This window comes from Chelonia mydas, chromosome 18 (assembly GCF_015237465.2).
Source record: "Chelonia mydas isolate rCheMyd1 chromosome 18, rCheMyd1.pri.v2, whole genome shotgun sequence".
Classification (NCBI taxonomy): Eukaryota; Metazoa; Chordata; order Testudines; family Cheloniidae; genus Chelonia; species Chelonia mydas.
This window is the reverse complement of record NC_051258.2, coordinates 310,792-327,425: the sequence shown is the minus strand read 5'-3', so window position 1 is coordinate 327,425 and position 16,634 is coordinate 310,792. Positions and strand designations below refer to the sequence as shown.

General features: G+C 43.2%; 1 protein-coding gene across 1 annotated transcript in view; it reads left to right on the top strand.

The window, feature by feature from the left end:
• Nucleotides 1–16,634, top strand: part of EIF4G3 (eukaryotic translation initiation factor 4 gamma 3) — a 382,496-nt gene that overhangs the window by 216,529 nt on the left and 149,333 nt on the right. The window contains 1 exon segment of the mRNA XM_043531915.1: nucleotides 10,993–11,808. Within this exon segment, the coding sequence (XP_043387850.1) occupies nucleotides 10,993–11,808 (816 nt within the window).

Sequence of the window (16,634 nt, the reverse complement as noted above, 5' to 3'; positions counted from 1 at the left end):
CTCCACTCCATCCCCAGAGTTCCCCTTCCTTTCCCTCCAGTTTTCCCAATCTCTGTTTCGGAAAATGTATCAGTAAGAGTACTTCTTTGATTGATGGTACCTACTGTATTCCACTTAGGGTTATATGCATTCACCATGCGTTTAGAGTCAGAGCTTTTGAAAGTAGTAGTGTCTGTTGGTCTATGCATGTGTCCTTGTTCCATGCCCTCAGTTCCTTCTCACTGCCGCATGGTCCAAGTCAGAACCTCTTCTGTTCTCTCGTCTCTTGTGACGCACTTTTTACAATACAGGGAAAAAAGACTGTTTATTCTTGTATATAATTAGTATTTTGTTGGTTTTTGTAGTAGTTTTAGTGTCAGTAGTAGTTTTCAGAATTTTAAGGACTTTGGGATGCTGTTTTGCCGTTTTCCCATTTCCCACTCCCCCCAGCACCCGCACTTGGGTACTGGATTATGCCAAAGACACCGTGATTCAAGATCTGTGCTTCCTGCCCTCGCTCATTTTCGGTGAGCGACAAGCACCAGCGCTGCCTTTACTGCTTGTGGGAAGTCCACATCACATCCAGATGCAGTATCTGCCTCTCCTTCCCAGCCAGTAACAAGAAAGGCCGGGCTGTCTGCCTCAAGAATCACCTCCTGGAAGTCGTCGTGATGATGCAGTTGGATCCAGGCTGTGGAACACCTCCTGTACATGAGCCTGAGGAGTCAAGGAGTGCGCCTCATACCATGGAGCTCCAGTCTGGTTCCACTGATATCAGCACTACGAGCCCCATGCTGGGGCAAGGACGCATGTGCATAAGCATGGCAGTAAGTCTTCCTCAAGTCCCAAGAAGGACGCTTCATCCTCTGTGAGTTCCAGCCATGGGGAAGCAGCACAATCCAAGGGTCACAAGCACAAGAAGAAGTCGCATAGAACACTGGACCTGCTGGTTCTGGTTACTGAGCCGCATACCCCTTCTGAATTGGTACCACTGAAGTCACGGAAATCATCGGTTCTGAAGCAATCTGCTGTTCCAGGCCGGATTCCAACTCTGGAACACATGCCGCTGACACCAGGAAGCTTCGAGTCTGCACCTAGATCTCATGAACTGTTTGAGGTGAGGGCTCAACATCTCCTGGTGCATTTGCTTCCTAAGGGAGCCCGCTCCCCTGCTTTTGGTCGTGTTCCAGAGTGCTCCCCGGTGATGTGCTCGGTTCTGCTGGCTCCCCTGTTGGAACAAGGATCTGTCTTCTAGGTATCAGAGGACTCCAACGGAACACAGGGTCCGCCTCTCCTGTACCGTTGGCACAAATATCCAAAGGTTCCGGCGGCTCGGTGGTAATATCCTCCCTTTCCTCAACACAGGAGCTATTGCTACCTTGCCCACCACAGCAACCACCTGGTTGGCCATACTGGGGGTCTTGGCCCCCGTATCTGCTTTTGGAATCTTCCTGATTGGCCTGAGAGGAGTCCCCATCTTGCCACTCCAACCTTCATCAAGTAGACAATCGGAACCCAGGTTGGAGGATGCACTGGTTAGCCTGACTTCAGTGGTACCACCAGATCTGGATGTGGTTCCCCTTGTTGTCTCCAGATGTCATCGATTCCTTCCTCCTCACCAGACGACTACCGCCAGTTCCACAAACTGTTCCGGAGCGTGGCTGATGCCCTCCACCTTCCACTGGAAGAGATGCAGGACAGCCAACATCAGTTACTTGATATTCTGCATGCATCAGTACCTGCCAGAGTGATGCTACCAATCAACAATGCCATTCTCCAGCCAGCCTGCACTGTCTAGCATACTCCAGACACTTGCACGCCCACCCTCAAGGGGGCAGAAAAAAGATGCTATGTACCTACAAAGGAGTCTGAGTTTCTGTTTTCTCACCCCACACCCAATTTCCTAGTTACTCAGGTTGCTAGTGAATGGGCCAGGCAGCAGTATCTGTGTTCCAGTCCAACAGAGAAGGATGGTAAGAGATTGGACCTTCTAGGTCATAAAGTCTTTTCTTCAGCCAGCCTTCAGTTTCAGATATCTAATTACCTGGCATAACTAGCAAAATATGACTTTCTAAATTATGGCCAATTAGCAAACTTTGTGGAGAAGCTTCTTCAGCAGGATTATGACCACTCCAGGAAGGCATACTGGTTGCCAGGATGATGTGCCAGGCCTCAGTAGATTCAGCAGACCTATCTTTGTGCCCAGTTGCATTCATCTGGTTTCCCCAGGGGGATACAGGACATAAGTGAGGACCTCCCTTTCAGTGAATCTCACCTCTTCAACCAGAAGATCTATGATTCCCTGCACTCATTCAAGGACTCTAGAGCCATTCTGCAAATGTTGGATATTTCTACACCAGCATCCAAGCACAAATTCTACTGCCCACCTCCTGCACGACAGTACAGCGCTCCTCAGTTCTTCCGTCAGCAACCCTATGAACCTCCTCATAAGCATCAGAAGACCCAACAGTCCCATTTGCCTGGGTCATCAGCACAGTCCCCAAGAAAAAAGGTAAGATGAGGACTAGTCCTAGATCCGTCATCTCAACTGCTTCATATGCAAGCCAGTCATATTTTTGCTAGAAAACGGCATGCGATTTACAGCTCTTGTTATGCAAGACGCTTCCTTGTACATAGATATCCGCCTGACCCACAGACAGTTCTTGAGATTTACAGTGGGCCCTTGTCACTTCCAGTACAGAGTTCTACCATTTGGTTTCACCACTGCTCCTTGGATTTTCACCGAGGTTTTCTCTGTAGTGGTGGCTCAGACTTAACATTTTAATCTCTCTTCACTTACTCTGAAGAATTACTAGGAGTGTCCCTCTGGCAGCACAATCCAGATGAGAGGCTTGAGTATCGACCTCCCTGCTGCTTCTACTCCTCTACTCCGTAGGGATGACTGTAAATGTCAAAAAATTGACATTGGACTCCACATAGTCAGTGGAGTACAAAGCAATCTCCTTTGGTAACAAAGGCCTCTTCAAGTTCACGTCTACTTTCAGTGTCCCTTGTTAAGTGCCATTTGTGCCATCGGCCCCAGTATGTCTATAGAACCAGTATTCAGCCAGGCAGCCCTAAAGAAGGGCCTTTCTGCTGGATGCACATTCAGATAGGCTCTCTGTCTACAACTCTTTCTCTTCTGCTTGGCCATTGAACCAACCCAAAAAGGAAAGCAAGAAAAACAAAAACAAATGCTTTCAAGACCATTGGATTCCCAGAAAAGATAGGCAGAGCTTTTTAAGTTGTATAGGGGAACACTCGCAGATTAAGTGTCCAATCATATATCTGTTAAGTTCCCATCTTGTATTACTCTCCATCCTTCCTTTTAGATTGATTAGGTCTGTCTTAGCCTCTATATTTTTACATGGTCTCATTAAATTCAGTTTTGCAGGTTATATTCCAGGGTCTCAGAGACACTAGAGTTACTACTGTTATTATAAGTTCTCAAAATTACAAGGGCCCTTGTGTAAAAAAACAAAAAAAAACAAAACAAAAAAACCCAACAACAACAACATATACAAATGTCAAAATGGAAGTTTATTCTGAATCATAACCACTCCCCAGATCTGAGACGTTGCAGGTATTCCCCTCTTCCTGCAATTACCAGAGGCAGTTCTGCCTTTACACCAATCCTTTGCTTTCACAAGTGCAGAGCAGCAGGTCAGCTCTCCCACCTCATCCATTAGCAATCCTAGAACTTATTTAGAATTTAGAATTTATTTTGGAATTACACTAAACAAAATCTCCCTCCATCTTTAGGAGGTCAAGGTTTCTGGAGTTCTGTCCTCTGAATGGAGCCACCTGACAAGTTGCTTCTCTCCATTTATTTCCCACTCCTCTAAAAATGCACACTCTGTCTGCAGACCTGCACTCTGCTCAGCATCTGGACATCATGCTCAGGCCTTCATATCCTTCCCCACACCAACGGTAATACCTCCAGATGCACCTCCATAAGGTCAAATCACTCCTCCTTGGCACTTGTCCAGTTTCATATTAAGGGATGAGGAGCACCACAGTGAAACCTAAGAGTCCTTCCTACCAGAGAAGGGACTCAGTTTACCTGGGGGCAAAATATGAGTTTGAACCGCTAGGGGGGAGCTCACACCCAACAGTGGAGCCAATTGTTCCGGTCCAAATTATCAGTATGATGCCTCTGGGTCGACTTCAAATTCAGAAAAATGCCTAGGGGGCAGGGTATTCCACATATCAAAGACTTAGATCTAATGACTTTTGACAGGTGAGTATAGGAAATATTGCAACACAGATGCTCCCTCAAGCTCAAGGTGCCTCAAAATCCCTTTTTGTCCCCTCTTGAAGCTTGAGAGATGTCATAATACATCAAACCATTCTGCATACAGTCTCATGTCTCCCTGAGCTGAGTCCCTTAAGATAAAAAGTGCTCAGGGTTCTACTCCAGATTCTTTGAAGTACAAAAACGATGAGGAATTTGAACCATATGAGATTTCAAAAGAGAGTGAACAAGTCAATGAAGGTGATGAAATTCAGGATGGAAATGCTCTCTTCTGATAATACTGAAATCATTTGAGGAGACCAATAGAGGTTGCTGGACTTTACAGAAGCTCTATATGTGTTTTACAGTTAGGCCCTGTGATTGGAAAATTCTCTGGTTTGCCAACAGAAATCATCACTGCTGATATAACGTGGTCTTTCTGCCTTTCATGGTTTTCGTGAAGTTATTGGTAGGTGATAATAACCAGATTGGCGAGTTCAGGATCTGAGCAACAGTCATCAGAACTGATCCCAAGAGACCTTGCAGCAAGTAATTCTGGCAGTGCTCTTCAGGCACTGGGTTTGTGACAAACTTGAAAGAAAATCTCTGGACTCTCTGAGGATTGTCTATGTTGACGTCAACATTGACGCAAGGAGGGCTCTAGTCCTCTCAAGGTAGAGGATGTTTTTGACAAGGTTCAAGTACTTATCCATGAGATATCACAGAACCAAGTGACATACATCTGTTTTATGCAGCTCCCTGATCTTCTATTCTCATCATAGAGATTACTCCATGGGCAAGACTGCCCATGAAAGAACTTCAGAGATTCCTCTTATGGGCTTGGAATGATTCCCAAGCAAGGTAATGAAAAGGAAAGATGCTGTCCAGTGTGATCAAGTCTCCGAGGTGATGGAAGCAGGAAATCCCGGTAATAGTAGAATTTTTTCTTTCACCATCTGAACCTCAAAATCCTAACCACTGACACCAGCATTTTAGGGTTGCAAGGACATCACAATACACAGAGAAGTGAGGTCAAACTCAGAGATGATTTTTAGAGCATCAGTTTTGTAGCAGAAAAAGAGTCCAGGTGGCTGTTCAGCATTTCTCTGATGACCTGAGAAAGATGCCTGTCTTGATTTAATCACAAAAACATGATGTACAAAAAAAACATGGTGTACAAAAACGTAAAATATTGAGATTATGTCTAAATCTGGAAGCAATGCAGATCCTTTCCTGGATGGAATGTCACTTAGCCTCCCTTAAGATGAGCCACATAAAAGGGACTTGTAACACAAATGCAAGCTGGCTACACTGTCGGCAGGTAAACAACTCAGAGTAGTCCCTGAATCAAGATGGACCTGTTCACATTCAGTCAAAATGTGAAAATAAGACTTTTCTTCATCAGAAAAGCAGACCAGAAATCACTGGGAAAATATGCTTTGACTCAAGGAAGGTTGAATCTGTTTCTCTATGCAAAAAGAAAAGGAGTACTTGTGGCACCTTAGAGACTAACAAATTTATTTGACCATAAGCTTTCGTGAGCTACAGCTAAGATTGGAGAAACAACAGTTTCTTCCCTCCTCTCGCCTCCCCAGAGATACGTCCCCCCACCCACTGAAGGTCTCTTCATCCATTTAAACCCCAATCTGCAGCCTTCGGGAAGCCCAAGGAGAGGCTCATGGCAGGATGGGCTCCGTGTCTGCCCTGCTCCGGCTGCTGCTGTGTAACACTCCAGTGTCACATGTGCAGTGCCTGGGCAGTGTCCACTGTGGAGTGTGACCCTGGCTGGCACAAGCTGCTCTGCCAGGGCTGCAGCTCACCCCTGCCTCACACCTTCGCCTCTAACATGGCGTCCATCAGCCGGGTGCTGCTTGTGATGGATGTCGTCAGGAGTATAAACTTGTATCCTTTCTCCTTCCCCAGGAATCGGAGAGCAGAGATCTCAGAAAAGGTGCAGCCTCCCAGGAAGACTGCTAGGATGACACGCTGCACCTCCCAGGCAGGATTCTCCTCCATGAACGGCTCTGTAGGAGCAAACTCATTGCCATTCAGCAGGCGCACCACCTCCTCCAGGCTCAGCCAGCCCTTGCACTCCAGCATCCGATGAAGTGAGCTGTAGCTCACGAAAGCTTATGGTCAAATAAATTGGTTAGTCTCTAAGGTGCCACAAGTACTCCTTTTCTTTTTGCGAATACAGACTAACACGGCTGCTACTCTGAAACCTGTTTCTATATGCTTTCCCTCCTGTTCTGCTACTAGGAAAAGTAATTCCAAAGATCAAGAAAGAGGAAGCTATGACCATTCTCATTATCCCAGACAGAATCTCCTCTTTTATCTATTATTTGAACCTGACAGCGTGGCTTATGAAGGGTATCTCCTAAACAAGATGAAATACTTCTCTAAAGGAATAAATTATTCTCCTAGCCTGCCATAGGCTTTTTTGCCTACATGAAGGTAAGGCTGAGCCCTGGAACCTCATGGACAAGTCTGAACTGTATATTTTAGGAAAAGAAGTCTAGCTTGAGTGTCTCCGATTGCAGGAGAGATCAGTCCCCAGAAAGGAAATTGTTGGGTAACAAATTTTCCATTATCCTTGGTCATATCTAATTCTATATTTATTCTGAGGGAACATAATGCAATTTCAGAACTGTAGCACTGCAAAGCACAGTGAAGGCACTATGGATAGGAGCGCTGAAACATTTTACTTCTGGCTATTCCAGCATTTAGAGATCCCATTTATTTCTTAATGATTCGTAATGAATAAATTTAGTATTTCAAAATATCCACTTTTTAATAGTTTTGTAAAAATGATTTCTCCTGGTGGTAGACTGGTTTTGGTCTTGTTCCATGTGTTAATGAATAGAGGTGCTAGACTAGTCCCTGAGTGTAGTTCCCAAACTGTTATACGCTGTCATGTAGTTGCCCAAAAGCAGCTCTTTACACTATCCAAGTCCATCCCAAGATTTCGAATGGAAAACAAACAGATCATGTTCAGAAGAGATCCAATCCATCCTTAATAAAAATAGGGAATCCTCTACAAGGAAGTATTATACTGCCAAATGGAAGCGGTTCTCCCTCTGCTGTCAGCAATGTCACTTACCTGTAGAGGAACCTGGGGCCCTCTATGGACTATATTCTTTCCATAAAGGCATCGTGTCTTTCCATTAGTTTACTGTGCATACATTTAACGGCTATTAATGCCTTCCATCCCCTGGTGGAGAACTGCTCTGTTTTCACCTATCCTACAACTCTGGGGTTCGTAAAAGGTATCATCAGAACCTTTCCCCTGGTATTAAAACCTACGTCTGCCTGGCATCTGAACTTGATACTCTCAGTGCTTATGAACCTGCCATTCAAGCCTTTGGTCACTTCTTCTGTTTTACATCTTTCTATGAAAACAGCCTTCCTACCAGCAATCACTTCTGCCAGGAGAATGGGTGAGCTCAGGGCCCTCATGGCGGACTCTCCCTACTTAATCTTTCATAGGGATAAAGTGTCCTTAAGATTTCATCCCTAAGGTTCCCTCTGATTTTCACTTGAATCGAACTGTCCACTTCCTCTTTTTCTACCCAGAATCTCACATCAACAAGGATACAGAAGATTGAATTCACTGGGTGTCCACAGAGCTTTGGTCTGCTACTTGGAAAGGACAGAGCCCTTTGGGAAGTCTTAGACACTTTGTTTCCATTACCAAGCAAATGAAGGGGAAACCCGTCTCTTTAAATAGATTTTGTGCTACATCCTCCTTTGCTATGAGCTCATAGAGTCCTTTCCCTACAGGTGTCAGGGCTGCTCAACCAGAGCACAGGCCACCTTGGTGGCTTCCCTGCAAGGAATTCCCCTCTTAGAAATCTGTAGAGTGGTGAATGGGGCTTAATACACACTCTTACTAGACATTATGTCCTTGTTCAAGCTTCATCCATGGATTCCTCCTTTGGTTCAACGATCTTTCTATCTGTGGTGTAACATACTTCCTCACACCCTCCTCCTCAACGAGTACTGTTTGGGAGTTGCCCACAGTAAACACCCTTAGGGACAAGCACTCAAAAACAAAAAAAACTTATAGTAACTGGAGTTGGAGCTGTGCGGTCCCTGTGGGTATTCACGACCTGCCCTCCATCCCCTCTGCTTGAATCTTCACTTTATTCACTGTAGTGTAGGAACTGGGGAGGTGGTTGGTGCCTTTTATGCCCTTGGTTCAGGCCACAGGGAGGTATAGGGCACAGGTATGGACCAACTGCTACTGAAAAATCTTCTGGTCACAGGCACATAGGGTGCGTATGCAACCACAGTAAATACCCATAGGGACCACACATCTCAAATAATGCATTATGATATGGTAATTCACCTTACTTTTTCCAACCCAGCCTGATCTCTTTCACTAGCATACCTCAAAATGAAATAGAACCTCTCTTCAGAGGAAACCATACTTAAATCCCCTTCATTTTCAGTTTTACGTGGGATAAATTTTAATTTTCACTGCTAGAATTTAAAACAAAAGTGTAAAGGTAGAGTGTAATAAGTCTTTTCTGATATCCTGAAGGTCTGAGGAATTTAGAAACTTAGTTTGTTTTATTATTGTTGGACTATAAGGTGGATAGGAAGTTGGCTAGATTGTTGGGCTCAGTGGGTAGTGATCCATGTCTAGTTCGCAGCCGGTATCAAGCGGAGTGCCCCAAGGGTCGGTCCTCGGGCCAGTTTTGTTCAATATCTTCATCAATGATCTGGAGGATGGTGTGGATTGCACCCTCAGCAAGTTTGAAGATGACACTAAACTGGGAGGAGAGGTAGATACGCTGGAGGGTAGGGATAGTATACAGAGAGACCTAGACAAATTAGAGGATTGGGCCAAAAGAAATCTGATGAGGTTCAACAAGGATAAGTGCAGAGTCCTGCACTTAGGACGGAAGAATCCCATGCACCGCTACAGACTAGGGACCGAATGGCTAGGCAGCAGTTCTGCAGAAAAGGACCTCGGGGTTACAGTGGACGAGAAGCTGGATATGAGTCAACAGTGTGCCCTTGTTGCCAAGAAGGCCAATGACATTTTGGGATGTATAAGTAGGGGCATTGCCATCAGATCAAGGGACGTGATCGTTCCCCTCTATTTGACATTGGTGAGGCCTCATCTGGAGTACTGTGTCCAGTTTTGGGCCCCACACTACAAGAAGGATGTGGAAAAATTGGAAAACGTCCAGCGGAGGGCAACAAAAAGGATTAGGGGAGTGGAACACATGACTTATGAGGCGAGGCTGAGGGAACTGGGATTGTTTAGTCTGCGGAAGAGAAGAATGAGGGGGGATTTGATAGCTGCTTTCAACTACCTGAAAGGGGGTTCCGAAGAGGATGGATCTAGACTTTTCTCAGTGGTACCAGATGGCAGAACAAGGAGTTAATTGTCTCAAGTTGCAGTGCGGGAGGTTTAAGTTCGATATTAGGAAAAACTTTTTCAGTAGGAGAGTGGTGAAACACTGGAATGCGTTACCTAGGGAGGTGGTGGAATCTTCTTCCTTAGAAGTTTTTAAGATCAGGCTTGAGAAAGCCTTGGCTGGGATGATTTAGTTGGGGATTGGTCCTGCTTTGAGCAGGGGGTTGGACTAGATGACCTTCTGAGGTCCCTTCCAACCCTGAGATTCTATGATTCTATGATTACTTGTCAAATTATCTCACTTCTTAATAATAGCATGGTGTTTTGCATCCTTAAAGCAATAAACAAATTACTAATCATCACAACAGTCTACTCAGGTTGGCAAATAGTAGTATTCCCATTTTACAAATAGAGAAAGTTAGAGTTGTGACTTGCTCAAGGTCACAGAGGGATTCATTTTTAGAATGAATTTCAGAATGTTGTAGTTCCTGGGTCTCAGTGTTACACGCCGTCCACTAAGCCATTCTGTCCTCTTCCCTAGAATTTAACTTACATTTATTTTTGTTTTGTGTTCATTGTCATTTTTAGGAAGAAGAGTCCTGTTTTGAGCAACAAAATCTCTGTAGGTTTCCAGAATTAACAAACCTGTCTTCCGTAGTTAAGGTTTCTAAGTATGCTTTGCTCAAGAAAAGGGTGATTTCTTGAAAAGACTTTTGTTCTTAAAACTTCAACTGTCCATTAAATATTAAAGTTCCCCGAGAGTCTTGGTTCTCACTTTAGATTTAAAGGTTAGCTGCTGCTTCTGCAGTTCTTCCAAGGAGCTCCTGGAATAATGGACAGAACACAGAGTGGAGCAGTGAAAAGGACCCTAAGCATGGCTAGTTAAAACTAAATTGGTAAACTAATCTGTCCTTTTGTCCAATTCTGCAACAGAAAAGCTTCAAAAACAGACTCCAAGGAGAAACTGCTGAGCTTGAATTAATATGCAAACTAGATACCATTAACTTGGATTTGAATAGAGACTGGGAGTGGCTGGGTCATTACGCATATTGAATCTATTTCCCTAAGTTAAGTATCCTCACACCTTCTTGTCAACTGTCTAAATGGGCCATCTTGATTATCACTACAAAAGTTTTTTTCTCCTGCTGATAATAGCTCATCTTAACTAATTAACCTCTTACAGTTTGTATGGAAACTTCCAGCTTATCTGTATGTATATATATATCTTCTTACTATATGTTTCATTCTAGGCATCCGATGAAGTGGGCTGTAGCTCACGAAAGCTCATGCTCTAATAAATTGGTTAGTCTCTAAGGTGCCACAAGTCCTCCTGTTCTTTTTGCAGATACAGACTAACATGGCTGCTACTCTGTAATCTGTCCTTGTAATGTTGTTTTTTTTTCTTCCCTAGAAGAGAAGCCAAAACCAGATTCAGTATTAAAATCTCCTTCCCCAGTCCTCAGACCAGAGCCTAGTGGGGAGAAAAAAGATCAAGCTGACCAGACCTCTGAGGCTGCCTCAGTGGAACCACCACCAGAACTTCCTCTTGCTGCATCACCAGTCCCTCTTGTTCCTATTGCTGCTGCTGCTTCTAGTAAATCTACATTCACAGCTGACTCAGAGGAGAGCTGTGAACTAACCTCCCCGAAAGAGGAGACAATGCCTATATCCAGTGCCACACCCTGCACAGAAGAATCAGACCCTTCACCAACAGAAGAGGCTGATGCTGATACGTGCAAGGAGTCTAGTACTGTAGCAACTAGTGATATTCCAGTGACTGCTAGTCCTAATCTAATTAATGAAATTAATGGAGTTAATGAAAAAGTAACTGCTACAGATGGCATAGCAGAAATAGTTCAACAGGAAGTTGCACCATTGACTCTTGAATTTGAGATTTTGGAAGGCCTTCCTGCAGAAGTGGAAAGTGTACCATCTTCCATTGCTCTTTCCACCTCTCCCTCTCCTCCTCTAACTCCTCCTATTCCTGTTTCTGCTGCTGTTACCACTACAACACCTCCTTCCCCTCCTCTTCCTCCTCCTCTTCTTCTTCCATCTCCAATTTCCCTCCCTGCTGTTCAGGGAGATTTAGATGGAGAGGAGAGCAGAAGAACTACCCTTAATGAAGTTGTAAAAGATACTCAAAAGAAAGAAGAGGTGGAAGCAGATGGGCAACCGGAGGAGAATGCAGAGTCTCAGAATTTAAACTCCAGGAAGAACCCTGTACCAGGTAAGTTCTTGACATTATGGTCCAGCATGCATTAAACTTGAGGACAGAGAGAAAGGGGGGTTATTTGGGTACCATTTTTATTCAGTGTAGTTCCTTCACCTTCCCTCTGTCCCCACCCCTGGATCTAGCTTGTACCAAATCACCACTGGTTTAATCAGAGAATGTTAATCCTTAATTAATAAGCACATCCAGTAAAACTAATGAGGTTATTACTGTTTGTTATACTATGTAACTCTGATCTTCATATAAGGGGTAGGTTATTAGATGTTCCATAAGAATGTGTTATTTATTAAATATATCTTAGGATTTGTTCACTTTATATCAGCTTCTGGTTTATTTTGTTTCAATGGGGGCAGGGGACAGAACTGCACCCCATGTGTGTCCAGCCAGGAAACCTGAAAGACATCACTCTCCTTCTCTCTAACACCAGCTGGCTGGCTGAACAACCAGCTTCTTTTGATTTCTCATCCTGCACCAAAACCAGCTGTAATATTCATCAATCCTTGAATGTGAACCTTCTGAGCAAGCTATTTCATAGCCTTGCATTTTGGACAACAGTGTCAAAAAATGATATTTCTGAAAGTGATAAATGAGTTGGACACTTACGTGCTTTAGATGGCTGAAATGCCAAATGTAACACACTAGATCTACCCATCCTAACTTAATTTTAACAGTGCATCCATTTTCCACTACGAAAGCAATGTTACAATATACCCCATCACATAAGTAAAATGGTCTTCCCTGCTCAAGAGACTTTATTGTTATACCATATTTCAATATTTCTGGTTTTAAAAAAACAAAAACAAAACTATACATAGTAGTCCAGGAAGGTTGAAAATTGTTTATGAATGATTTGGAACCCAGAAATTAGATGCAAAACCTCTGTAATTACTTCTAAAGCCTGCATTTTTGTCCCAGAATTGTTAACTACATTTGGTTTAAACTCTCATATAAGAACTTTGTTATTCTAACTTTAAATGGATTAGTTCACCCAATTTTTTTTTATTTGGTGCATTTGCTTCATTTTACATGGAAGGTTGTTGTTTCTGAAAACATAAAGAGTGGAAAATTTGTGAATCAGTGCATGATTTGCATTTAGCTATTCTAAAGGAATGTTGGGTATAATATTATGAATAGGTTTATTTAATAATTAACAGGACCAAATGTTGCTAAAGCACCACAGCCTCAGGAACAACTCTGACATCATAATCGAAAAGGCTGACAAAGGAGGTGCAGTCGTCATCATGAATAGGTAGGAATATGAACAAGAGGCTGCTAGGCTGCTCTCTGACACCACATTCTACAGGCCATTACCCTCTGATCCCACTGAGGGTTACCAAAAGAAACTACACCATCTGCTCAAGAAACTCCCTGAAAAAGCACAGGAACAAATCTGCACAGGCACACCCCTAGAACCCCGAGCAGGGGTCTTCTATCTGCTACCCAAGATCCATAAACCTAGAAATCCTGGACGCCCCATCATCTCAGGCATTGGCACCCTGACAGCAGGATTGTCTGGCTATGTAGACTCCCTCCTCAGGCCCTATGCTACCAGCACTCCTAGCTATCTTCGGGACACCACTGACTTCCTGAGGAAACTACAGTCCATCGGTGATCTTCCTGAAAACACCATCCTGGCCACTGTGGATGTAGAAGCCCTCTACACCAACATTCCACACAAAGATGGACTACAAGCCGTCAGGAACAGTATCCCCGATAATGTCACGGCAAACCTGGAGGCTGAACTTTGTGACTTTGTCCTCGCCCACAACTGTTTCACATTTGGGGACAATGTATACCTTCAAGTCAGCAGCATTGCTGTGGGTACCCGCATGGCCCTACAGTATGCCAACATTTTTATGGCTGACTTAGAACAACGCTTCCTCAGCTCTCGTCCCCTAACGCCTTTACTCTACTTGCACTGCATTGATGACATCTTCATCATCTGGACCCATGGAAAAGAAGCCCTTGAGGAATTCCACCATGATTTCAACAATTTCCATCCCACCATCAACCTCAGCCTGGACCAGTCCACACAAGAGATCCACTTCCTGGACACTACAGAGCTAATAAACGATGGTCACATAAACACCACCCTATACCGGAAACCTACTGACCACTATACTTACTTACATGCCTCCAGCTTTCATCCAGACCACACCACACGATCCATTGTCTACAGCCTAGCTCTAAGATACAACCACATTTGTTCCAGTCCCTCAGACAAACACCTACAAGATCTCTATCAAGCGTTCTTAAAACTACAATACCCACCTGCTGAATTGAAGAAACAGATTGACGGAGCCAGAAGAATACCCAGAAGTCATCTACTCCAGGACAGACCCAACAAAGAAAGTAACAGAACGCCACTACCCGTCACCTTCAGCCCCCAACTAAAACCTCTCTATCAAGGATCTACAACCTATCCTGAAGGACAATCCCTCACTCTCACAGATCTTGGGAGACAGGCCAGGCCTTGCTTACAGACAGCCCCCCAACCTGAAGCAAATACTCACCAGCAACCACATACCACACAACAAAAACACTAACCCACGAACCTATCCTTGCAACAAAGCCCGTTGCCAACTGTGTCCTCATATCTATTCAGGGGACACCATCATAGGGCCTAATCACATCAGCCACACTATCAGAGGCTCGTTCACCTGCACATCTACCAATGTGATATATGCCATCATGTGCCAGCAATGTCCCTCTGCCATGTACATTGGCCAGACCGGACAGTCTCTATGTAAAAGAATAAATGGACACAAATCAAATGTCAAGAATAATAACATTCAAAAACGAGTCAGAGAACACTTCAACCTCCCTGGTCACTCAGTTACAGACCTAAAAGTCACAGTACTCCAACAAAAAGACTTCAAAAACAGACTCCAATGAGAGACTGCAGAATCGGAATTAATTTGCAAACTGGACACCATTAAATTAAGCTTGAAAAAAGATTGGGAGTGGATCGGTCATTACACAAAGTAAAAACTATTTCCCCATGCTAATTTTCCCCCTACTGTTACTCACACCTTCTTGTCAGCTGTTGGAAATGGGCCACCCTGATTATCACTACAAAAGTTTTTTTTCTCCTGCTGATGATAGCCCACCTTAATTGATTAGTCTCATTATAGTTGGTATGGCAACACCCATTTGTTCATGTTCTCTCTGCATATATATCTTCCTACTGTATTTTCCACTGCATGCATCTGAAAGTGGGTTTTAGCCCACGAAAGCTTATGCCCAAATAAATCTGTTAGTCTCTAAGGTGCCACAAGTACTCCTTGTTCTTTTTGCTGATACAGACTAACACAGCTACCACTCTGAAACCTGTCACCTAAGTATGTTATTTCCATTAATCAACAGTGCGTACTGCAAGATTTGTGTCTGTGTTGAGGGGTTAATTTTGTAAAATACTCTTTACATGAAACTGAAAGTTTACTCATTTTTTGTTATTGAAGGACAAGAGAAAATGAGAAAAATTAAAGATTTTTCTGATATTACACATAATTTTTCCCATATCATAATTATTTTAAAGGCTGCCAGCCTGAAACCTATAGGACCAGATTCTGCCCTTGGATGATCAAATATGGTTCCCATTAGACTACAGTGAAATATCCGTGGGCAAAATTTTACCTGTAATTTCATTACGCTTACAGTATTCACCTTTCACTTCTAGACCTTTCCTTCTGCATTGGTCTTACTGCTACTTTCAGAAGAGTTTCAGTCACAGATAGACCACTTCAGCTTTCAAGTGTTAGGCATCAGAACAGGGGTAGTCAATAGGCGGACCGTGGGGCAAATTCGGACTGCCAGAGGCTTTAGAACAGACCCTGAAATCTTTTATTTACTTATTATTATTGGGTTTTTTATATTATTTTCTCTGGAGTCAGCACCTTGACTGTACCTTGACCAAGAAATGTGGACCATGACACAAAATAATTGACTACCCCTACATAAGAAGTTCCTAAGGGGTTTTAAAACCTGTTATATACAGAGACAAAGTGAACTTGAACAGGAAAAAATCATTATGATTTTCTGTCAATTTATATTTTACCCTTTCACAAATGTATTTATAAATGTGTAATGGCATTAATTAATTACAACTACTGTATTATTTTCTGATATTAAATTACTTCTGTGAAAAGCTGTGAGATGGCTGAAAATTATGCCATATTCCTGTAAATAATTTGCATGCTGGATCTAAACAGGCTTTTCACCATCTGTATAACATTGGATATTTTTCAGTTAATAATTTTCTTCTGCCTTCTCCTGTTTTAAGTTTGTCATTGCTCTTGCAATAACAGTCTTCTCTCAGTCTCAGCCGTTTCATAACACACACTTAATTTCTTCATTGGTTCAATAGTGGAATAGGACTACTTGTGTAAGTAACAATTTATATGATCAGCTCCTAAATTATAGGATTGTAGTTTGCTTTTAGATGTACCATAGTTTAAACTCAAAATTATTATATACAATGTTTTGGTTTTTTTATTATGAAGATTTTAATTTTAATGCTTTAATTTCATTATTGGTAAATAGCCAAACACACAGTCTCTGAAAAAATGTTTTTAGGAATATGGAAAAAAATATTCCTCAGGTTTTGTGTAATCTTTCTTGAAGTTCTGATTCTTCTTCAGGTGCTGGTCCTTATATGAATTACAAATGCTGGTGTGCATGCGCACCATGTGCCAGAGCTGGAACTGTTCATAGTAGTGTCCGTTGACCACCCCCCCCCCCCCCCCCATGCATGTCTTGCGTCGGCAAGTGGCGCATCCAAGGCTTTAAGATGCTGCGCGGGTCAACGCCGCTCCAGTTCCCTT